At 55.0% G+C, this 22,300-nt stretch overlaps 1 protein-coding gene across 1 annotated transcript in view; it reads left to right on the top strand.

Annotated features, from left to right (window-relative positions):
- The window catches only part of Megf8 (multiple EGF-like-domains 8), a 42,058-nt gene extending 22,260 nt beyond the window's left edge, over positions 1-19,798 (top strand). Inside the window, exons 24-41 of the mRNA XM_005412362.2 lie at positions 1,274-1,521; positions 1,598-1,708; positions 1,841-1,959; positions 2,267-2,474; positions 2,950-3,130; positions 3,664-3,827; positions 4,576-4,720; positions 6,351-6,582; positions 7,660-7,783; positions 7,968-8,181; positions 8,569-8,783; positions 13,108-13,315; positions 13,483-13,642; positions 13,838-14,030; positions 14,725-14,895; positions 15,439-15,569; positions 16,348-16,480; positions 17,002-19,798. Of these exons, the coding sequence (XP_005412419.1) occupies positions 1,274-1,521; positions 1,598-1,708; positions 1,841-1,959; positions 2,267-2,474; positions 2,950-3,130; positions 3,664-3,827; positions 4,576-4,720; positions 6,351-6,582; positions 7,660-7,783; positions 7,968-8,181; positions 8,569-8,783; positions 13,108-13,315; positions 13,483-13,642; positions 13,838-14,030; positions 14,725-14,895; positions 15,439-15,569; positions 16,348-16,480; positions 17,002-18,270 (4,226 nt within the window). The 3' untranslated portion in view covers positions 18,271-19,798. The remainder of the gene's footprint in view (positions 1-1,273; positions 1,522-1,597; positions 1,709-1,840; positions 1,960-2,266; positions 2,475-2,949; positions 3,131-3,663; positions 3,828-4,575; positions 4,721-6,350; positions 6,583-7,659; positions 7,784-7,967; positions 8,182-8,568; positions 8,784-13,107; positions 13,316-13,482; positions 13,643-13,837; positions 14,031-14,724; positions 14,896-15,438; positions 15,570-16,347; positions 16,481-17,001) is intronic.
- The last annotated feature ends 2,502 nt before the right edge of the window (positions 19,799-22,300 follow it).

Below are 22,300 nucleotides of genomic sequence, written 5' to 3'. Positions count from 1 at the left end.
GGGGACTGGGAGGCCTGCTTTGCAGAGGTGAATCTGGCTGCCGGCAGGAAGCTGGAGGCATTGGGAGAGCAGTTTCTCGAGGTGGGGAAGAGAGATGTCAAAGCCCTGAGAGCAGGAGGGCGGGGCCAGCCAGCCCAGGTGAAGCTGGGGCGCACAGGATAGAGTGAAATCAAGAGTCTGTAGGACCTTCTGGGTTCCCCAGGGGGACTCTTCTTAAGAAAAAATAGTGTTGCCAGGCATGGTGGCCCACGCTTGTAATCTCAGCACTTGGGAAGCTGAGGCAGGAGGATTATCGTGAGTTCAAGACCAGCCTGAGCTACAAAATGAGCTCAAGGCCAGCCTGAATTCCACAGGGAGACCCTGCCTCAAAAAAGACAAAAAAAAAAAAAAAGAAATGCTGCTGCACAGTAGAACATAAGTAGGTTAAAAATTAGAGTGCACAAATCTGAGTCAGTTGTGATTTCTATTAAAAAAAAAAAGAAAAAATACAGTGTTACTGAAGTCTTGTTTTACGTATCATAAAGTGTCATGATGAATTTTTCTGCCACCCACCAAACTGCTAATCTTTCTAAGGGAAGTCAGTCTTATATAAGAGCTGTGGGAGCTAGGAAGGCGTGGGGCTTGCCCTGGATGGGGTCAAGTTCATGTTTTTCAGGATCATGGGGGCTGCTGGAGGTAATGCAGGTAGCCAGGAAGACAGTGGGGAGATGGCACTGGTGTCCAGGTGACCTGGGAACACTGCCTTGGATAGCAGCTAAGGAGATGGCAACCAGTGGGGGACTGTGAGAGATTTAGGCTGTCCTGTCTGTCTGTTGATCTGTCATCTGTCTAGCTATTTATTTCCTTATTTTTAGGGTGTTGAGTATTGAACCCAGGACCTTACGCATGCTAAGCACGTGCTCTTCCACTGAGCCACAGTTCCAACCTGAGATTTAGGCTTTCAATGATTGGAGGCAGGTGTGGTGGTGCACACTTGTAATCCTAGCACTTGGCAGGCTGAGGCAGGAGGATTGCTACAAGTTCAAGGCCAGCCCAGGCTGCATAGTGAGTTCAAGGCCAGCCTGGACTGCATAGCAAGACCCTATTTTAAAAAATAAAGTACCTGGAACTTGATGAGTTGGTGAAGGGAGGGGTGCGCGGAACGGTTCACGGCAGCAGTGATTTTAAGTGACTCGGGTGCTTCCCTGCCTGATACCCTGGGTTTTCTCCATACCGGAGGTAGGACAGTGCCAAGAATGTGGCTGGGAAGAGACACTGACCTCTCTCCCCACAGGGCTGCTTGTGCTGCACTGGGAGGCCAATGGCTCCTCATCCTGGGGCTTCAACGCCTCAGTGGGCTCTGCCCGCTGTGGATCAGGGGGTCCGGGGAGCTGCCCTGTCCCCCAGGAGTGTGTGCCCCAGGATGGGGCTGCAGGTGCTGGGCTCTGCCGGTGTCCCCAGGGCTGGGCCGGCCCACACTGCCGCATGGCTCTGTGTCCGGAGAACTGCAACGCCCACAATGGAGCTGGGATTTGTAACCAGGTACAAGGGGACAGGGCCAGCCAGGTGGGGTGGTGGGCGATTAGGGCACCTCTGAACCTCCTTCTGCTGTCCCCAGAGCCAGGGTGTGTGCATCTGTGCTGAGGGCTTTGGGGGCCTGGACTGTGCCACGAAGCTGGATGGTGGCCAGCTGGTCTGGGAGACCCTCATGGACAGCCGTCTCTCTTCTGTGAGTTGTGCCAGTCTGTCCTGCGGGTCACTTCCCCACCTCCACTCGGGGGACCACCTATAAACCCTCTGTCCATGCCTGACACTTTGTCATGACCTTAGCCTGACCCCTGGCACCCCTGCCGTCACCCAGGACACTGCTAGCCGCTTCCTGCACCGCCTGGGTCACACTATGGTGGAGGGACCTGATGCCACCTTGTGGATGTTTGGGGGCCTGGGCCTGCCCCAGGGCCTGCTGGGAAACCTATACAGGTGAGGACTGCTGGGGACGAGGACACCTGAATGAGAAAAGGTTACCTCAGGGGCTGCTGAGATGTCTGTCACCGAAGCATCACCTCAGGGGGTACAGGAAGCCCCTAAGGTGAGGGACACTTGTTACAGGAGGCTCACCTATGGACACCCAGGTCTAGGGTACTATTTGAGTGGTGCTGCTCCAGGGGATGGTAAGATGATTGTCACAGAAAGGTCACCCTAAGGATGCTGGGATATCTGTTAGGGTCACTTTAAAGTTGCTGAAATAACTGTACAATAAGGCTGCTTTTTCGCACCTTGGCCCCAGGTACTCAGTGAGTGAGCGGCGGTGGACACAGATGCTGGCAGGAGCTGAGGATGGGGGCCCAGGCCCGTCACCCCGCTCCTTCCATGCAGCTGCCTATGTTCCTGCTGGACGTGGTGCCATGTACCTGCTTGGGGGACTCACAGCCGGGGGAGTCACTCGTGACTTCTGGGTCCTTAACCTGACCACCCTGCAGTGGCGGCAGGAGAAGGTGAGCGTCTACTCCCCACCCGCCCCACCCCCACCCCCATGCCAGGTCTGGCAGGGATGGCCCCAGGCGCTCCTGCAAGTGTCACACTCAAGAAGACTGCATGCTCCAGGTTCCAACAGAAGTCCCAGCACTGAAGATCACTGGCCATCCTGGGTCACACTGTAGTCCCCAGCCAGCCCCTGGCCAAGGACCTGCGGTGCTGTGCTTGGCCCACCCAGGACACAGTGAGAGCAGAGGAGAAGGGGCTTGCTAAAGATGCACCAGGGTTGATTGAGCCTGAGGAAAGGGTGGGGAGGAGGCCGAACTGACCAGAGCCTGCCAGGGCCCTTGCTAATCAGAAGGGTGAAGTTTGACCAGTCCCGCAGAGCTTACTACCTCAGCAGTTCACAGGGGCCCATGGGTCTGGGTCTTGCTTTTACCCACAAGGTGACCCCAGCCTCTGGCTCCTTGGTGACCTTGGCTCTCTGTTCTTCAGGCCCCGCAGACCGTGGAGTTGCCAGCGGTTGCTGGTCACACTCTTACTGCCCGCCGAGGCCTGTCTCTAATCCTGGTGGGTGGTTACTCCCCCGAAAACGGCTTTAACCAGCAGTTGCTTGAGTACCAGCTGGCGACCGGCTCCTGGGTGTCCGGAGCCCAGAGCGGGACACCCCCGACAGGTGAGACCGGGAGCTGTTCAGGGCTTCATGTAGGCTCTCTGTCCCCTCCCACACTATTCATTTGTACCATGCCTTACTACCATCTTGTCATCCCCTAAGCCCACCGGGACTGTCAGGGAGCCATCTCCGGTGATGTTCAGTCTCTCTGCCCCAGGCTTCCCGATGAACTGCCCACCTCCTGCCCAGTGAGGTCACTCTCCCTCCCTGGGGTTCTGAGCTCCCTGGCCCCACGCGACTCCTCTCTTTTCTCTCCTCCATGCTTTAATCCGCAGTCTCTGGACATTCCATCACCCTGTCTCCCTCCTGCCAGCTGGCCGTAACTTTCCAGCCATTGATTCTGTCTTCCCTTCCCTTAAGCCACTAATGATAGTCCTTTGGAACCCAGAGCACGGTGTTGGGAAGGACTCCTAGGGTCCTGGCCTCAGGGCCTGGTGAGGTGGTGTGGTCACTCGGGGAGCGCGGGAGGTTGGTGGGAGGACACTGTGGTTGGCAGCCCCTTCCCACCATCTCCGTGGTCGTGCGCTCCCGTCCAGGTCTCTACGGGCATTCTGCAGTCTACCATGAGGCCACCGACTCCCTCTACGTGTTTGGCGGCTTCCGCTTCCACGTGGAGCTGGCAGCGCCGTCCCCCGAGCTCTATTCCCTGCACTGTCCTGACCGTACCTGGAGCCTGCTGGCCCCCTCTCAGGGAGCAAAGGTCAGAAAAAGTGGTTCAGACAGATTGCTGAAGAGACAGGAAGCAAGTGTCCCCTGTACCTAGTACTCCATGGATTGGCTCCCTGCTAAATTCCTCCTGCCTTCCCTCCTTTGCAGTCCCTTGCACTGAACCGTGACATCCCCTGGTCTCTTCTTTCCATTCCTGATTTGGAGGAAAGAATCCTCAGCCAGGAGGTCAGAGGTGTGGGTTCTGCCTCAGCTCTGCCCTGATTGTTGGTGTGGCCTGGCAGGTCCCTGTCCCTCCTGAGCGCCCCATCTGTACTGAGGCTCCTTGCATCTCCTACCTTACAAGGCCAAGGAGACGGTGTGAGAGCACAGGGAAGCCATCCCTGCTGGTAGGGACAGTTGTGTGTGTTCTACACATGCATTCAGAAGCCCCTCTTGGGGAGAGGGTACAGAAGGCTCCTCAGGAGCCTCGCACCCCAGCCCAGATGCAGGAATCACGGAGGAGTGGGGTTTTCATCTTGAGTCTGGGCCAAGTTCATGGGGAGCAGCATAGGTCAGGGGACTCCCGGGGTTCAGGGAAAAGGAGAGGGCTCCATGGGTTGCTCTGAGGGATCCAGGAGGTCCTAGAAGAGCAGGGTGAGATGTGAGGAAGGTGAGGATTGGATGAGCAAGAGGGGATGGGCAGGAAGGGAAATTCAAGGGTGCAGGTGGGCTGAGAGGGAGTATGTGGAACAAAGGCATGGGCTCTGACAGGCCATCTCCGCTTTGTGTCTCCCTGACAGCCCCACCCCAGACTTTTCCATGCCGCAGCCTTGCTAGGGGACACCATGGTGGTCCTTGGGGGGCGCTCGGACCCTGAGGAGTTCAGCAGTGACGTTCTGCTCTACCAGGTCAACTGCAACGCCTGGCTCCTGCCCGACCTCACCCGTGAGTCCCCTCGCTCTCTTTGGAAGGCTGAGGGACATCCGGAGGAGCTTTGTATCTGTTCTGGGACCCCCACTCAGTAGAAGCACTTAGGCCAGGCATGATGGCACACACTTGTAATCCCAGCGCTCTGGGAGGCTGAGGCAGGAAGATCACAATTTTGAGCCCAGCCTGCGAAACTTAACAATTTAGTGAGACCTGTCTCAAAATAAAAGGTTAAAAAAAAATTAAAAAAAAAAAAAAAAAAAAAGGGATTTTTAGGGTGGGGATGTACTTGAATGTGAACGTTTAATCCCAATATCGCTCGAGAGGCCAGGGCTTCTTGTACCCAGCAGCAAAGCTCCTGCCTCCTTCATATTTTCTAAAGACCATGGAGATGCCCTTCTTTCTTTTTACTTTGAAAATTTTATTTTTGTTCTGGTTATAAAAGTAATATTCATTACGTATAAGTTGTAGAATAGGAAGACAAAAACCCCACCCATAACCCCACTCTCTGGAGATTGCCACGACTGTGTGTAGGGGGTTTCCTTCCAGGCTTTGCTGTTCATAGCTTAGAAATGGGCATAGATCTCACCTTATTTGTTTTTTTGTGAGGCCCAGTATGGAACCCAGGGTGTCGTATATGCGAGTCATGCTCTCCTGCAGAGCTGTAACCCCAGTCCACATCTTGACTTTTTTTCACTTAGTGTTATGATCGTGTTTGTATTTCTGGGCCTGTCTTCTTTCTCTTTTTTTCTCTGATTTTCTGTCTCTTGTCTTTTTTTCGTAATTTAACTTTTCCTACTATCTGTATCTGTTTTATTTTTTTTTTTTTTGAGGCTTTAAAAAACAAGTAAAATTCATGTAATACAAAATTAATTACCCATTTTAAAATGATCTATAGGCTTGGGGGTGTAGCCTAGTTATAGAGGGGTTGCCTAGCATGTGCAAGGCCATGGGTTACATCCCCAGCGCTGCAAAAATAAATACATTTTTAAAAATGATCAACTTAGTGGCATTTAGAGCCATTACAATATTATGTGGTTACCACCTCCATCAGGTTCCAAAACATTTGTCTGTTTTCTTGTTTTTGTTTTGTTTTTCGTGGTGCTGAGGATTGAACCCAGGGTGTCACACATGCTAGGCAAGTGCTTACCACTACATTCCTAGCCTAGCCCTTTTAAAACTAAAATTATTTTTCTTTCTTTCTTTTTTTTTTTTTTGGTACCAGGAATCAAACTCAGGACCTTGTACTTGCCAGGCAGGCACTTGTGCCAATGAGCTATATCCCCGGCCCAAAATAAAATTATTTTGAGACAGAGTCTTAGTAAGTTGCCCAGGCTGGCTTTGAACTTATGATCCTCCTGCCTCAGCCTCCTGGAGTAGCTGGGATTCCAGGCAGGCACCATTGTTCCTGGCTTGACTCTGTTCTCATTCCCCATTTTCTGTTCCTTTGTTCTCTGTCTTTCTCTTCGTGTCTTTTGCTGTCTCGTTTCCCTGTTCATTTGTCCTTATCTTTCTTCTCCCTGCCTTCCTATGTCTGTCTCTGTCCTCCTGTCTTTGTCCCCTCTTGGCAATCCTGACTGGCTTCTTTGTGTAGGTATCTTCCGTACGTCTTCTATTCTGCTTCTCTGAACACTCCATCTTTCCTCAGGTCCGGCATCTGTGGGGCCCCCAATGGAAGAGTCTGTGGCCCACGCGGTAGCAGCAGTGGGGAGCCACCTGTACATCTCTGGGGGCTTTGGGGGAGTGGCCCTGGGCCGCCTGCTAGCTCTGACCTTGCCTCCTGACCTGTGCCGCCTGCTGCCCTCACCTGAAGCTTGTAACCAGTCTGGGGCCTGCACCTGGTGCCATGGAGCCTGCCTTTCTGGGGACCAGGCCCAAAGGTAACCCCGTGACTGGCAGGTCATCGCAGGCAGCAGTGGTGCTCTTAGGAGACAGTGCTAGGCAGGGCTGGGGACACATGGGGAAGTGGGTGAATCATCGCAGGTGGAACGGCCTGGGGCAGCTCTAGTGGGGAGCCCTACTGTGGGCTGGGGTCTGTTCCTGGAGGAGTGGGGTCTGAACTGGGCCCTGAACAACTGGTATCAGTTAGACCAGCAAAGTAAGAATAGGGCTGCCCCTGGCATGTCTGAGAGACGAGACGATCCTCACTGGGGGACCGTGAGACTAGAAGGGTGAGTGGAGTCAGCTCAGAAAAGCCTTCCACGGCATGGCCGAGGCACGGGGTTCTGTCCTGATCGATGGCGCCCCCACCTGTGGTTCTGGAATCCAAACGTCTCTGCAAGCCCGGACCTTCCTGGTTTGCACCCACTCACTTGACTCCTTGTGCTGCCCTGATGTGAGGCTGTTCTGGGCATTGTCCCATGAGATGGGCCATTGTGTTTACTGCAGGAGTCGGAGTGGCTCTGACTTTGGGGTGCCCCCCCAGGCTCCTGGGTGTGTGTAACAGCGGGAGTACCCACTGCTTTTCCAAAATGCAAAATTTTCAAATACATGTGGCTCCGTAGATTTCGGGCAAGGGATTGTGGGCCTGCGCCGTAGGCAGTGGGCAGCCACAGAAGGTTTGAGCAGGAGGGGGCGAGACAGGCCGGACAGTGAGAGCCCCAGAGCTGCTGTGGGGGTCAGATTGGTGAGGGGAGGTGCCAGGGGACCCATGCACTAGCTGGGGCGAGAGGAAGAGCCTTGAACCACGCAAGTGGTTGCAACTGGGTGGTGAGGAGGGGAGAATCGGAGAGAAGTTCAGGAGGCAGGAGGCCTCAGTGGCTGAAGGGGCGGGAAGACACGCGTCTTTTCTGATGTCTCAGCCCGGTGATAAGTGGACGTGGGGTGGGCAGACCAGGATCGGAGGTCTGTGGCAAGTCCAGCTCAGGCCCTGGTGTGGAGGGCTGCAGGAGGATGTATAGGACGTAGGAGGTTGGGGCCTGGCTGGGAGTGAGTGAGCCAGGCCTCTTGCCCTCCAGGCTAGGCTGTGGGGGATCTCCCTGCTCCCCAATGCCTCGCTCCCCGGAGGAATGCCGACGGCTCCGGACCTGCAGTGAGTGCCTGGCCCGCCATCCCCGGACTCTGCAGCCTGGAGATGGAGAGGTAAACGGCCTGGACAGGAGAAACAGAGAAGGGAGGTCCTGGCACCCACTCTGCTCAGCTGCCCAACCCACCCCGGGGTCTCAGGAACCACCGAGCCCTTCAGCTGTAGCTGGTTGGGAAGAACTGGGTCAGGAGAGGTCCCAGGGGCCCTGCAGACCCCACTGAGCCTGTCTCCTCCTGCTAGGCGTCTGCCCCCCGCTGTAAGTGGTGTACCAACTGCCCTGAGGGTGCCTGCATTGGGCGCAATGGCTCCTGCACCTCAGAGAATGACTGTCGCATCAACCAGCGAGAGGTCTTCTGGGCTGGGAACTGCTCGGAGGCTGCATGTGGGGCTGCTGACTGCGAGCAGTGTACACGGGAGGGCAAGTGCATGTGGACGCGGCAGTTCAAGAGGACAGGTGAGCTGAAGAGCTCAGTCCCTGAGAGACTGTGAGGCCCTAGACCCTGAGTCTGAAGGAGGGGGCTGGACCTGGACCCTGGGTCTGAGGGAGGAGGCTGGGCCTGGATCTCTGGGTCCGAGGGAGGAGGCTAGGCCTGGACCCCGGGTGTGAGGGAGGAGGCCAGGGCCTGGATGCCAGGTCTGAGGGAGGAGGCTGGTCTTGGACCCCGGGTGTGAGGGAGGAGGCCAGGGCCTGGATGCCAGGTCTGAGGGAGGAGGCTGGTCTTGGACCCCGGGTGTGAGGGAGGAGGCTGGGCCTGGACCCTGGCTTTGAGGGAAGAGAATTGGGGCCTGGTCCCCTGGATCTGACAACTGGATACTCTCATTCCTGTGCCCCTGACTGCAGGGGAGACCCGCCGCATCCTCTCAGTGCAGCCCACCTATGACTGGACATGCTTCAGCCACTCTCTGCTAAATGTGTCCCCAATGCCAGTTGAGTCATCGCCCCCACTGCCTTGCCCTACGCCCTGCCACCTCTTGCCCAACTGCACCTCCTGCCTGGACTCCAAGGGTGCGGATGGGGGCTGGCAGCACTGTGTCTGGAGCAGCAGCCTCCAACAGGTACTACTCTGGCCTCTGCCTGGCTCTGGCCTTTGTGTTTCCTCTGTCCTCCTTCCCCCATCTTGTCAGAGCTCCAGCCCCACCATCCTTTCTCCCTCCTCCCACTGTCTGCCTTCCTTCATCTTGTGACTCCCCTCAGTTTTTCTGGCCATGTGACTATGCCGACCTCCTGACTCCTCAGCCCTCTGTCTCCAGTTCTCATTCATCCTCTCTCTTCCTGTCACACACACACTCACACACACACTCACTCACTGTCTTTGGTACTAGGGATTGAACCCAAGGCCTTTGCACTAAGCTACATCCAAGCCCCCCTTATTTTTATTTTGAATCAGAGTCTCAGTAAGTCACTGAATTGCCCAGGCGGGCTTGACTTTGTGCCGTGTGAGAGCTGGGATTACAGGCATGCGCTGCCTTGCTGCTTCTTTCCAGGACTCTTAGTGCCATGTCTCTTCAGTGTCCTTTTTCTGTTTCCTTCTCCCTCTGTCTCTCCCTACATTGGTAACTTTTGGTGTTACCAAGAAACAGACAACCCTGCCAGACGTGGTGGTGCACACTTGTAATCCCAGCCCTTGGGAGGCTGAGACAGGAGGATTGCTGTGAGCTTGAGGCCAGCCTGGGCTACATAAGTGAGTTCAAGGCCAATCTGCCATTGTAGAGTGAGATCCTGTCTCAAAAAAAAAAAAAAAAAACCAAAAAACTCAGACAACCCTGAAGCTCCTTTTGTTAAAAAAATTTAGGAAAAAAAAAAAAAAAAAAAAAAAAGAATTTAGGGTATTTGATGAAATCTAAGAACAGGAAATGCTGCTCCTTTGTTGCTCTTGACCCTGTAGCCTGTAACTTACAGTGGTACTCCGTACAACTGGATTCTTTGGTTTTCCTTGGCTTCATCAACACACTTGGCCTCAAGTGACAGCCTCGGCTCTCTTTCATTTACCTAATTTCACGGGTCACAGTTCCCTGTGTCATCAGCTCACATTCTCAAGGAGAGGTTCTGGGGCTGGGGATTTAGCTCAGCGGCACATCGCTGGCCTGGCAAGCGCAAGGTTGTGAGTTTGATTCCCAGTACCAGAAAAAAAAAAAAGGAGAGGTTCTGACCCTGCTTCTGAGTTAGGTGTCCAGCCTTGGTCCAGTGAGACATGCCAGGGAAGCTTAGGCACGCATGGTTCAAACAGGGCAGGGCAGGCCAAGCCCTTGTGTGTGTCTGTGGCTGGAGAGGTTGTTGGAGGTACACCACGTGTCCAGGACAGTTTGCCCCTTGAGTGCCCCCAACATCCTCTCTGTTTTCGGAAAGTTAGTTCCAAGGAGGCATCTATGTAGCATGATTCAGCTATCCCTGTGGCAGACAAAGGCATTTCATTCACATTCCTCTGTCACATCTGGCAGGAAGTGGGTCTGAGTCCCCCTGCGTGTATTCCTCTCATACTTTGATGGTGCAAGACCCAGTGGAGAGCCAGGCGTGGTGGCCCACGCCTGTAATCCCAGCACTCGGGAGGCTGAGGCAGGAGGATCGTTGCGAGTTCAAGACCAGCCTGGGCTACAAAGTGAGCTCAAGGCCAGCCTGAACTGCATAGCGAGACCCGCGCCCCCCGCCCCCCACCCCCGCAAAAAAAGACCCAGTGGAGGTGCCTGCTTACCACTCCACAGCATACTCACCCATTCACCCAGGACCATCAGTGTGGAGGAAACAGGACGGTTGCCATTAGAGTTTTTGTGTTGAGAGTAACTATACAAAGAAACCGGTACTACTTCCTGCGTGTTCCAGCCCAGGGGGCAGGGCACAGAGGAGATAGGCAGCGGCACGTTGGTTCATTTGCTGTGAGATCAAAAGCTCAGGTTCCCAGCTCAGCTGGATCTGGGTTTGAATCTAGCCTTACCACTTCCTAGCTCTTTGACATTAGGTGAGTAATTTCCCATCCTTAGCCCTTTCTTTTATTTTAAGACAGGTTCTTGCTGAGTTGCCCAGACAGGACTCAAATTTACAGTCCTCCTGCCTCAGCCTCACGAGCTCTGGGACACGGGCAGGGCTACTGAGCCAGTGCTGCTGCTCTTGTAAGGAGTGGTGCTGGGAAGGGCAATCTGGACACCCACTGGGAGGGTTCGCAGTCTCCACTGTGGAAGATATCTCCTGGGGGATCCCTGTAAGGGTTCTCCAGGGGTTCAAAATATAATGGAAGGGCAAAGGCCCCCACGGCATTCATCTGCAAAGGCAGGGGCCTTGTCTCCAAACGTGGGGTCTTTCTGGCAATGTAAGTCCTTCCTAAAAATTCTCTAGATTTCACGATTTTGTGGGGACTACTGGGACCAGACAACAGCACCCCAGGGGGCCGCATAGCACAAAGATGGTGGTGCATGTGAAATTTGAGGGGACTTTTGCCAGATCATCCGACTTCTATGAAATCTCCTAGTTTTAAAGTATTGGCTTGGATTTGTTTTTTTTTTATTTTTGAGACAAGATCTCACTATATAGTCCAGGCTGGTCTTGAACTTACTGCGTAGCCCAGGCTTACTGTGTAGCCTTAAACTCACAGCAGTCTTCCTTTCTCAGCCTCCTGAGTGCTGGGATTACAAGTGTGTGCCGCCAGCACACCCCGCTTCTTCTTCTTCTTTTTTTTTTTTTTTAAAGACAAGGTTTTGTTTTGTAATCCAGGCTGGCCTTGAACATGCAGTCCTCTTACTTTAGCCTCCTGAGTGCTGGGATTACAAGCATGTGCCACCATACAGCTGGTTTGAATGTTTTATAAATATCACCACACAGACCAAATGTAAAAGGTGTGCAGGTCAGACCTGCTATGATTTAGCTCAAAGATTGCCAGATTGAACCATCTGGCATTGTTCTTTGGGATGGCTTTGACCTCAGAACCTGGACAAGCGACCCAGTGCTGTCCTCTCTGGCCTGCCTCCTTCCCACCTCCTGCCTCCCTCCCACAAATTCATTTGAACACCTTTGGGTGATTTATTAAGCTGTGCGGTATATAAACAGATAAACTGTGATCCTGAGTTTACATGTCTTTTCCAAGAACACAGGAAATGAAGTTTATTCTGTTGGGCATCGTTGCATTTACCACTAGGCAGGTCACTGCAGCAGGTGCGGTGTGGTTCTGAGGACTCAGGGTGCTCTGCCCCTTCCCATGCACATTACCCCACCATCTGCCAGCTGTGCCTTCAGTTTAGATCTGAAAACCCAGCCTGGCAGTGAAAAAAAATGTTTTAAAAACAAGAAAATGGGGCTAGAAATTAATTCAGTGGTAGAGCACTTGCCTAGCCTGCAAAAAGCCATGGGTTTGATCCCCAGTACTGCACAAAAATAAACCAGGAAAAAGAACACAGAATTCATTACATGCCTAAGGCTCGGAATATTAGACTCCTTGGCCGCGAGTCTGCCTCTGGCCAGCCCAACCCTCAGTGGGCTCAGACCTCCAGCCACAGCAGTCAGGGTTTTCTATTTCAGGATTCCACGGTTGCTTTGCTTTTTCTTAAGTGCTTTCGGGCAGCCAACGCAGATTAATCCCTCTTCTACTTCATTTAAGGCCATAGCAGTAAATAAAATGCTCTCATACACTGAGGTAAGGTCCCAAGGGTCTGAACCTCGTTGTGCATGTGGTCTGGGTTCAGACACAGAAATGGTGGCTTTTGTGTTGGTGCCTGGCGCCTTACCCAGGTCTCCTCAGCTTCTCAGCCTGGAGTGGGAGAGGGTTTTTTTGCCCAGCAGCCGGATTCTTGTTTGTCTAAGCAACTGTGGCTTGTAACCCGACTCTTGAAACTCTGCCTCTGTCTAGGTCCTTGCCTGCCTTTATCGGTGGCAAACAGGAGTGCCCTGAGCTGGGGTAGGAAGTGCAGCCAGTCAGGGGCTGTGAGTGGCTCAGCGGTAAGGCACTCACCCAGCATGCCCAAGGCCCTGGGTTCCAGCCCCAGCACCAATAAAGATAGTACCCTGGGTCTCGCCAGGGGCCGGAGGTGGCGGCCCAACAGCTCCCTCTCCCGCGGCCTCACATCTGCCTGTAGGTGAGGTCTCATTCTGCCCCTTTGTTTACCTGCCTTTTTCTGCCCTTCCGTGTCCTCTTCATCTGCCTGTCACCTGTTCATCCACACGTTCCTCCAACCCAGGTCTGCGTGATCTCCCCACTTCCAGGACCTCCCTGGCCTGACTTCCAGTCCTGATACCTAGTTACAAAGGCTTGCGAGGGAGCCTGGGTGGCCCAGCTGGGGTCCGGGGCTGGCTGTGGTTGGGGAGGGGAGGCCCTCAAGGAGGGTGTAGCCCGGGGAGAGTTCCACAGTGTTGCTTGACCCCCTTTCTCTGCCTCTCTCCCTGCCCCCCCCCCCTCAGTGTCTGAGCCCCTCCTACCTGCCCCTTCGATGTATGGCCGGAGGCTGCGGGCGGCTGCTCCGGGGACCTGAGAGCTGCTCCCTGGGCTGCGCTCAGGCAACCCAGTGTGCCCTGTGCCTGCGGCGCCCCCACTGCGGCTGGTGCGCCTGGGGGGGCCAGGATGGGGGTGGCCGCTGCATGGAAGGTGGACTCAGCGGCCCCCGTGATGGTGAGAGGGATTCGGAGTGGCAAGGGAGCTGGCTGGGGTGTGGTGCAGAGAACACGGGGGACGGCTGGGGGCGTCTCGTATTTATGGCTCACAAGCAGGGGCACCTGGGTGGCTGGGGGCAAGTGGTACAGAAGCACCCAGGTGAAGCCCTGAATCTCTGGGGTCAGGGCTGACCTGTGGGCGTTCTGGGGCATCCTGGGCCTTTCTGTCCTGCCCCCCTGAGGATGAGTGTGCAAATGGGCACCATGACTGCAATGAGACCCAGAACTGCCACGACCAGCCCCACGGCTACGAGTGCAGCTGCAAGATGGGCTACACCATGGACAAGTGAGGCTGCGGCCGGGCTGTGGGCGGGCGGGAGGGAGCTCATAGGCCTGGTGGGGGAGCACTTGGGGAGCAGCGAGGGGTAAGGTCTGAGCAGAGCCTGGGGCGAGCCTGTGGCATGGAGGCGGTGGGATTGATCAGGAGGGGAAAGATGAGCTCCTGCCCTAGCATCTCCGCTCACCCCCGCTCCACCCGCAGTGTGACGGGCCTGTGCCGCCCTGTGTGCGCCCAGGGCTGCGTGAACGGCTCCTGCGTGGAGCCCGACCACTGCCGCTGCCACTTCGGCTTTGTGGGCCGCAACTGCTCCACAGAATGTCGCTGCAATCGTCACAGTGAGTGTGCCGGCGTGGGAGCCCGAGACCACTGCCTGCTCTGCCGCAACCACACCAAGGTGGGCCGCCCCGGGCCTCAGAGCTGATGTTGGGACCCAGGCCCTTGCTTGCCGTCAGCCTGTGCTCTGGGCACGGTTCTCTTGTTTTGCATGGTGTTGGGAATCAAACCCATGGCCTCCCATGTGATAGGCAACGCTCTGCCCCTGAGCTGCATCTTCAGCCTTTCTCATTCTGAGTCCTCATAAGCCAGGCACAGGGAAACAGTAGCAGAGCATGGCCCAGAAAGCGGGGAGGCCTCTGGGGGGGACTGTAGTAGTGGACAGGTTGTGGGCTGGGGCAGGAAGGCAGGTATGTGAAGAGAAGGGCCCTTTCTTCTCTCTCTCCTTCCTTCCTTTCCTTTCTTTCTTGGGTCTTTCTGAACCTGGGGCTCTCATACAGAGCTACAGAGCTACATCCTAACCCTTCTTTATTTTTTTACTGTGACACAGTCTTGCTAAGTTGCTCAGGCAGGTTGGCCTTGAAATTGGGATCTTCCTACCTCAGCCTCCCCAAACAGCTGGGATTACAGGTCTGCACCAGCATATTTGATTGTGAGGGCTTTTAGAACTTGAGAATTAGGGCTAAAAGTAAGCAAGTGAAAAAGTGGGGCTGAACACAGATAGGCAGGCGTGGCCCATACCAAGTACCCAACTGTTATGTCCCCCTACCCTGTGATTCTTCAACCCTGCTGACCACTCTGACCTGGGTTCCCAGGGCAGCCACTGTGAGCAGTGCCTCCCACTGTTTGTGGGTTCAGCCGTGGGGGGCGGGACCTGCCGGCCCTGCCATGCTTTCTGTCGCGGCAACAGCCACGTCTGCGTCTCCAGGAAGGAGCTTGAAATGGCCAGGAGGGAGCCTGAGAAATACTCACTGGATCCAGAGGAGGTGAAAGAGGCTGGGGCCCAGATCTCCTGGTCTGAGGGAGGAGGCCAGGCCTGGACTCCTGGGTCTGAGGGAGGAGGCTGGGCCTGGACCCCAGGTCTGAGGGAGGAGGCTGGGCTTGGACCCCCGGGTCTGAGGGAGGAGGCCAGAGGTGAACCCCCAGATCTGAGGGAGGAGGCTGGGCTGGGCCTTGGGTCTGAGAGAGGAGTCTGGGCCTGGACCCCGGCTGTGAGGGAGGAGGCTGGGCCTGGACCCCAGGGTCTGAGGGAGGAGGCCAGGGCTGAACCCCCAGGTCTGAGGGAGGAGGCTGTGCCTGGAGCCCAGGTCTGAGGGAGGAGGCTGGGCCTGGAGCCCAGGTCTGAAGGAGGAGGCCAGAGCTGAACCCCCAGGTCTGAGGGAGGAGGCTGGGCCTGGACCCTGGGTCTGAGGGAGGAGGCTGGGCCTGGACCCTGGGTCTGAGGGAGGAGGCTGGGCCTGGACTCCTAGACCTGAAGAATGAGGGGATGGTCCATGCCTTTTTGTGATCATATACCCTACCTTGGCCAGATTGAAAACTGGGTGACTGAGGGTCCTAGTGAAGATGAAGCCGTGTGTGTGAACTGCCAGAATAACAGCTATGGGGACAAATGCGAGAGCTGCCTGCATGGCTACTTCCTTCTCGACGGGAAGTGTACCAAGTGAGAGCAAGGGCTAGGACCCTCACCCTTCTCCATAGGAATAGCTCTTGAGCCAGTCCCTCCTCCCCAGTCTTCTTTTGTCAGTCAGAAGAGGGTGAAGTCCCTAGGGACCCCAACCGGGGCAGGGGTGGAGGGATGGGCTGGGCTGAGGTGAGAAACACCCTCCCTCAGAGGTACTCACTGAGGTGCAGGCTACAGAGCAGCCCTGGCAGAAACAGGCCGGAAAGAGGAGAAGGCTGTTGAAGGAAGAGGCCTTGAAACGACTTGTAGCTCCATTCCCTTTTTTTCTGAATGTTTGGGTGACTGAGGTCCTTTCAACCTAGGTTCCAACCCTGACTACCATTTAATGGCTCTGTGGCCTTGGGCAATTGGTTTGACTGCTGTGAGCCTCAGAGGTCCCCTGCATTAATAGTCAGCTTTACACAATGCCTGACATCCACAATTTAAAGAAAAAGAGGTTGAATTTAGCTCACAGGTTCAGGGGATTCAGTCTATGGTGAGCAAGCTCCAAGGCAGAAACATCCAGATAGATTATGGCAGAGTAAAGACACTGAGTTCATGGAAGGTAGGAAGCATAGCAGGACAACAGAGCCGGAGAGGGAAGGCTGGGGACCGGGGACCAGATATAGTATCTACGGTTACACCTCGACCCATCCAGACACACCCAGAAGTGTGCCCCACCAATCCCATAGGTGGCCTTCAAGCCAGTCAAGCTGACAGATAAGCCCAACCATCACATCATGAGAGCTCCTAACCCAATCTTCTTCCCCATCCTCAGATGCCAGTGTAATGGTCATGCAGACACCTGTAATGAGCAGGATGGGACAGGCTGCCCGTGTCAGAACAATACAGAGACAGGGACATGCCAGGGCAGCTCCCCCAATGACCGCCGAGACTGCTACAAGTATCAGGTATGGCTGGAGAAAGGAGCTGTGGACCAAGGTGTCCACACCCACCAATGGGGCAAGACCAACAACATGGTTCTGAGTCTGTGATCTTGGATCAAGGTCTACTTATTAGACTGTTTCTGAGTCTCATTCAGCTGGGCATTGGTGTTGAAAATCCAGACTGGTACAGAAAGTCTGCACTATAGATAGTTACAACTTGAAGGTTGCCAGTGCCAGAAAACTCATCTCAAAGTAACTTAAGACAAAAAGACAATGGATTGATTCTCAAAACTGAGGTCTGGGGTCTGTCCTCCAAAATGAGTGAATCCAGTCACTGGGGATGACACTGGGGACAGCCGTGCTAGAATGTCAGGTTCTAGTGGTGTTCACACTGCGGGAGGGACATCCTGGGGGAGTGGCCAGGGCCCTGGTGAAGGCTTAGGGCAGAGGCTGCTTACATCAGGCACAGGTATTGGTTCTGTCTGGGGCACTCCCCTGCCTGAGTTCAGCCCTGACTCCCCGCACACCCCCCGCCCTGCCCACAGTGCGCCAAGTGCCGCGAGTCATTCCACGGGAGCCCACTTGGTGGCCAGCAGTGCTACCGCCTCATCTCGGTGGAGCAGGAGTGCTGCCTGGACCCCACTTCCCAGACCAACTGCTTCCACGAGCCCAAACGCCGGGCCCTGGGCCCTGGCCGCACCGTCCTCTTTGGCGTGCAGCCCAAATTCACCAACGTGGACATACGCCTGACACTGGATGTGACCTTCGGTGCTGTGGACCTCTACGTCTCCACCTCCTATGACACCTTTGTGGTCCGAGTGGCCCCTGACACGGGTGTCCACACTGTACACATCCAGCCTCCCCCGCCCCCGCCCCCGCCCCCACCTCCTGCTGATGGTGGGCCCCGGGTGGCTGGGGACCCCGGAGGACCAGGGGCTGGAACTGGGCCAGGCACACCCCCAGAGCCACGGGTACGGGAGGTATGGCCACGGGGCCTGATTACCTACGTGACGGTGACGGAGCCATCGGCGGTACTGGTGGTCCGAGGAGTGCGGGACCGGCTGGTCATCACCTACCCACATGAGCACCATGCCCTCAAGTCCAGCCGCTTCTACCTGCTGCTGCTGGGCGTGGGGGACCCAAGTGGGCCCGGTGCCAATGGCTCAGCTGACTCGCAGGGCCTGCTGTTCTTCCGGCAGGACCAGGCCCACATCGACCTGTTTGTTTTCTTCTCGGTCTTCTTCTCCTGCTTCTTCCTCTTCCTGTCTCTCTGTGTGCTCCTCTGGAAGGCCAAGCAGGCCCTGGACCAGCGGCAGGAGCAGCGCCGGCACCTGCAGGAGATGACCAAGATGGCCAGCCGCCCTTTTGCCAAGGTCACCGTCTGCTTCCCACCAGACCCCACTGCCCCGGCTCCTGCCTGGAAGCCAGCAGGCCTCCCGCCACCTGCCTTTCGCCGCTCCGAGCCTTTCCTGGCACCCCTGCTGCTCACGGGGGCTGGTGGACCCTGGGGACCCATGGGAGGGGGCTGCTGCCCACCGGCCATCCCTTCCACTACTGCTGGCCTTCGAGCTGGGCCCATCACCCTCGAGCCCACAGAAGATGGCATGGCCGGTGTGGCCACCCTGCTGCTCCAGCTGCCTGGCGGGCCCCATGCACCCAATGGAGCCTGCCTGGGCTCAGCCCTTGTCACACTGCGACACAGGCTGCATGAGTATTGTGGGGGTGGCGGGGGTGCAGGGGGTAGTGGACATGGGGCTGGTGCGGGCCGGAAGGGACTCTTGAGCCAGGACAACCTCACCAGTATGTCCCTCTGACCTGCTGAGTGTCCTCAGCCACAGCAGTCAACTACCTGATGGGGCCACCCTGGACTGAGGGCCCCTGGATACTGGCTCCTCAGAGACCACTGGCTCCCTTTCCCTGGGGGTCCCCTTTGTTCTGCATTCAGCAACTATTTATTGAATCCTTCCTTGTGCCAGGCACTGTTGTAGGCACAGAGCAAAAGCAGGCAGTGAGAGAGGATTCTCATCTCATGGGACTTAGGTTCTAGTAAAAGGAAACAGTCTGCACATCTGCACACATAAAAGCAGAGGGACAAGTGTTAGCAGACCTGAGCAGGGTGTGGTGGTGAAGGATTGTGGGGTAAAGCTGATTTGCATTCTGTGAAGCTGTACTGGGGAAGCAAGGGACTGTCCATGGGAAGAGCTTTGGGACATGAGTTCCAAGCAGATGCAACTTCAGGGCGGAGTCCTAGAGGTGGAAACCGTGATTCTTGGCCAGATAAAGTGTGAAGACATGAGTGAGGCTGGAGACAGTCAGGACTTTCTGAGCCCAGGGCAGGGGTTTTAGGTTTTACCCCAAGGGTAATAAGCTGTTGGTTTTGTGAGGCAGGGTGGCAGGGTCCATGTCTCTTTACTTGTGGTACGGGGAGTGGGGCAGAGCGGGCAGGAGAGGCAGCAGGAGGACGAGGGGCGACATGGGCTAGGCTGGGGTGAAGGCACCAAGGAAAGTCAGGGTCAGGAGCAGGATGAGTGTGGAAGACTCAGGGTGTGGATGTTGGTGAGAAATGAGACTCATCCGGGATGACCCTAGCGTTACGGCCTCTACTGATGGGGTCATTCATTAGGATGGGGAGGTAGGCTTGGCACGGTGCGTGTCTAGGTTTGATGTGAGAAACCTTTTGGACCTTTCTTCGGTCAGGGCCAGGTGGCCGTGTGTTTTAACAGAAGGAATTGAGTGCAGGAAAGTGGTAGGACTGGTGAGGGTGGCAGCTGAGGAGGGACACGGTGACCGTCCCACAGTGAGTGAGAGCAGGAAGCTGCTGTCGCTGCCACCTCTGGGGTCAAGGGGCAAAGCCCAGGAGGGGCAGTGTCTGACCCTAGAACCACAGTCACCTGGTTAAGCAAGAACAGGGCCTCTTGGTAGGGAGCCTTAGAGGAAGCAAAACTGTCTGAGATGCCCCTGAGGAAGGTGCAGGGCATCGGTGGGGGCGGGGTGCCGAAGCTGAGAGAGATGTGGTGGGGTCATCACCCACAGTCCTCTTCCAGAGAGTGAGGCCTTGATGGCTTTAGGGGCCACCCCACCCAACCCATCTCCTAGGACTTCTGAGCTCCTCTCCCACTTGAGGGCCCCCTCCTCCAATCTAGCCATCTTCCTGAATTTGGGGCTCTTTCCAAAGACTACAGCCCCTCGCTGCTGTTTCGGTCCTTGGAGGGGCTGAGCCTTGCATCTTCCCCTCTCTGTGGGCCCCTGTCCGAGAGGCCCCCAATGTGTGCATGTCAGAGGCAGCTAGGGCCATGTTTGAAGAGGAGGGGGTGAGTGAACAAATAAAGTGTGGTGAAGACCGAGGTGTCTGTGATCTGCATACGGGGGAGGAATGAATGGGCGATGGCTTTCTGAACTAGCACCTGAATGCTGGTAACTGGGATGAATGCACGTCCTGGTGCCACCTATAAGCTGAGTGGCCTGGGTCTGGCTCCTGGGTGGTGAGGTGGGCCTGACAGGAGCTCTTGTTCCTCAGAAGGGATGGATGGAATGATAGGGTGATGGACAGTAATCCCAGTACTCTGCAAAAGTGAGGCAGGAGGATCACAAGTTTGAGCTCAATCTGGGTGATTTAATGAGACTCTATCTCAAGAAGGGCTGGGAACATAGCTTAGTATGAATGCCCTGTACCTAGTACCTAGTGGGGAAAGGGGGTTGATCCTGAGGGAAACTATGGGTAGAGATGCCTTTGACTTTTCCTATGTCCCTGCTGCAGGGACTCCCCCATTTGGCTCAAAGGGGAAGGCAGACTCCCTTGGTCCTGAGCACAGGTTTTATTCTGGGACCGAAGAGTTCAAACTGGACAGCATGGAATGTGAGACAAGGTCCTAACATGTTGAGCTTTCTCTGGTTCAAGTACACTCTCAAGACCAAAACCAGATGCATTGGAGCCATTCTGTCTCCCAGTCTTCTGGGAAAGCAAAAGCCCAAGGATGAAGGCAGGAGGAGCCAGAGATCTGTGTCCTTCACCCTTGACTCACCATGAGCATCTTGCTAGGAGCGCTCAGTGGGGTACCTCCTCTGTACAACTCAGCCCCTAAGTACAAGCTGATTGCTTCCAGTGATCAGTCAAGGACATGGCACTATTAAGGGGTATGTGAGTCTCCAATGTGGACTGTGAATGACAGTATTTTGACCACATGGGAGTTTTGCCACTAGGAATGGACAATAGCACCTAACCTAAGAGAATGTGACTATGAGCTTGACACCAAACACTATGTGCTAGATTGTTTACTTAATTTTATTTGATCTCTCCAACAGTGGTGTTAGGTAGGAACCATATTATTGCCATTTTGCAGATGAGACACAAAATTCAGTTGTCAAGTGTCAGCTGCCATTTAAAGCCTAGCTGTCTGACTGCAGCCCGTTGTGCCTCTGTGAAAGGTGTGTTCATCTGAGCATGGGTCAACATAGCTGAGACCTATCCCAGCACAGAGTGGGTGCTAGGGTCTTCAGATTGATTTTTTCCCAGAAGTAAGGCAGACTTGATCAACCTGAGATCAAAGAGCAGCAGCTCATGTTGCCCAAGGACAGGGAGTTCCAAGCCAGAGGAGACTTTGCCCTGACCGGAAAGGACTCCCCAGCTGGGCACAGTGGCCCAAGTCTATAATCCCAGCACTGAGAGAGGCTGAGGCAAGAGGATTGCAAATTCAAATCCTACCAAGGCAACTCAGTGAGACCCTGTCTCAAAATTTTAAAAAGTGGTGGGGGGAGACTTGGGATGTAGTTCATTGTGAAGGCCTGGGGTTCTCTCCACCATAAAGCTTCGCTTTCCTGAGAGCATGTGTGCTGTGATTGGGCCTCTCCTGGGGGACACAAAGCCGCTCTGCCACTGACTCCTGTTCCTGACCTGTGCATGCCTCTGCACAGATGCCACATGGTTGTAAGTTTTTCCTTCCTCTGTGTCAACTTCTCCACGCTTAATTCTCCCTGGATGCACCGGAATGCAGGTGACTCATGCTGGGTGAGAGAAAGCCTGGCACAGGACGCCAGAGGCCTGGCTTCTAATCCATGTGTGTATCTGCCAATGTCCTGGGGGCTTCAGGCAAGGGGGCATTTTAGCAAGGTGTGTAGCCTTCTAGGCACTGTGCTCAGTGCTTGGCATGAGTCTTTTATCTTCTCAGACTCGTCCCTGGGAGAATTACTCTGTTTCGCAGATACGAAAGCTAAAGGGCTTGCCTATGAACTCAGGGCTAATAAGGAGCAAATCAGATTCTGACACAAGCCTGAACCTCTGTCACCCCAACATCATCTCCAAAATCATTTTTCTAAGGCAATATCATCCAGTTAGGATCAGCCACAGCAGGCCCTGCAATGTTCTAGGTGCTGAGGACATAGCAGAGGACAAGGTCCCTGCCCTCACAGAGCTGATAAACCAGTGGGGTGCCTGGTAGTAAGTAAATGCTGCAGTATATTAGAGAGTGATCAGAAAGGGCACTTGCTATTTAATGCAAGGCAGGAAGGGAAGCCTCTCTCATAAGATGATGTGAGGGAGGGAGGAAACAACATCTGAGGGAAGAGCATCCAGAGCTCAGGGAACAGCCAGTGCAAAGGCCCTGAGGTAGAAGTGTGCCTAGCGTTTTAGAAAAAACAGATTCATGTGTTTGGAGCAGAGGGAGTCAGAGGAAGATAGGAATTAGACAAGGTTTCAGAGTGAGTAAGAGCCAGATCCTGTGAGTCCTTGGGCCACAATGAGGATTCTTACTTTCAGGGGATGGAGCTATGGGAGGATTGTGAGCACAGAGGTGTGTGATCTGACTTACGTATTCAGAGGAGCCCTCTGTGGGGAAACCCAGCAAGGGA

Source organism: Chinchilla lanigera, unplaced genomic scaffold (genome assembly GCF_000276665.1).
Source record: "Chinchilla lanigera isolate Chin_1 unplaced genomic scaffold, ChiLan1.0 scaffold00154, whole genome shotgun sequence".
Taxonomy (NCBI): domain Eukaryota; kingdom Metazoa; phylum Chordata; class Mammalia; order Rodentia; family Chinchillidae; genus Chinchilla; species Chinchilla lanigera.
Note: the sequence above shows the minus strand (reverse complement) of the source record. Positions and strands in the feature narration are given on the sequence as shown.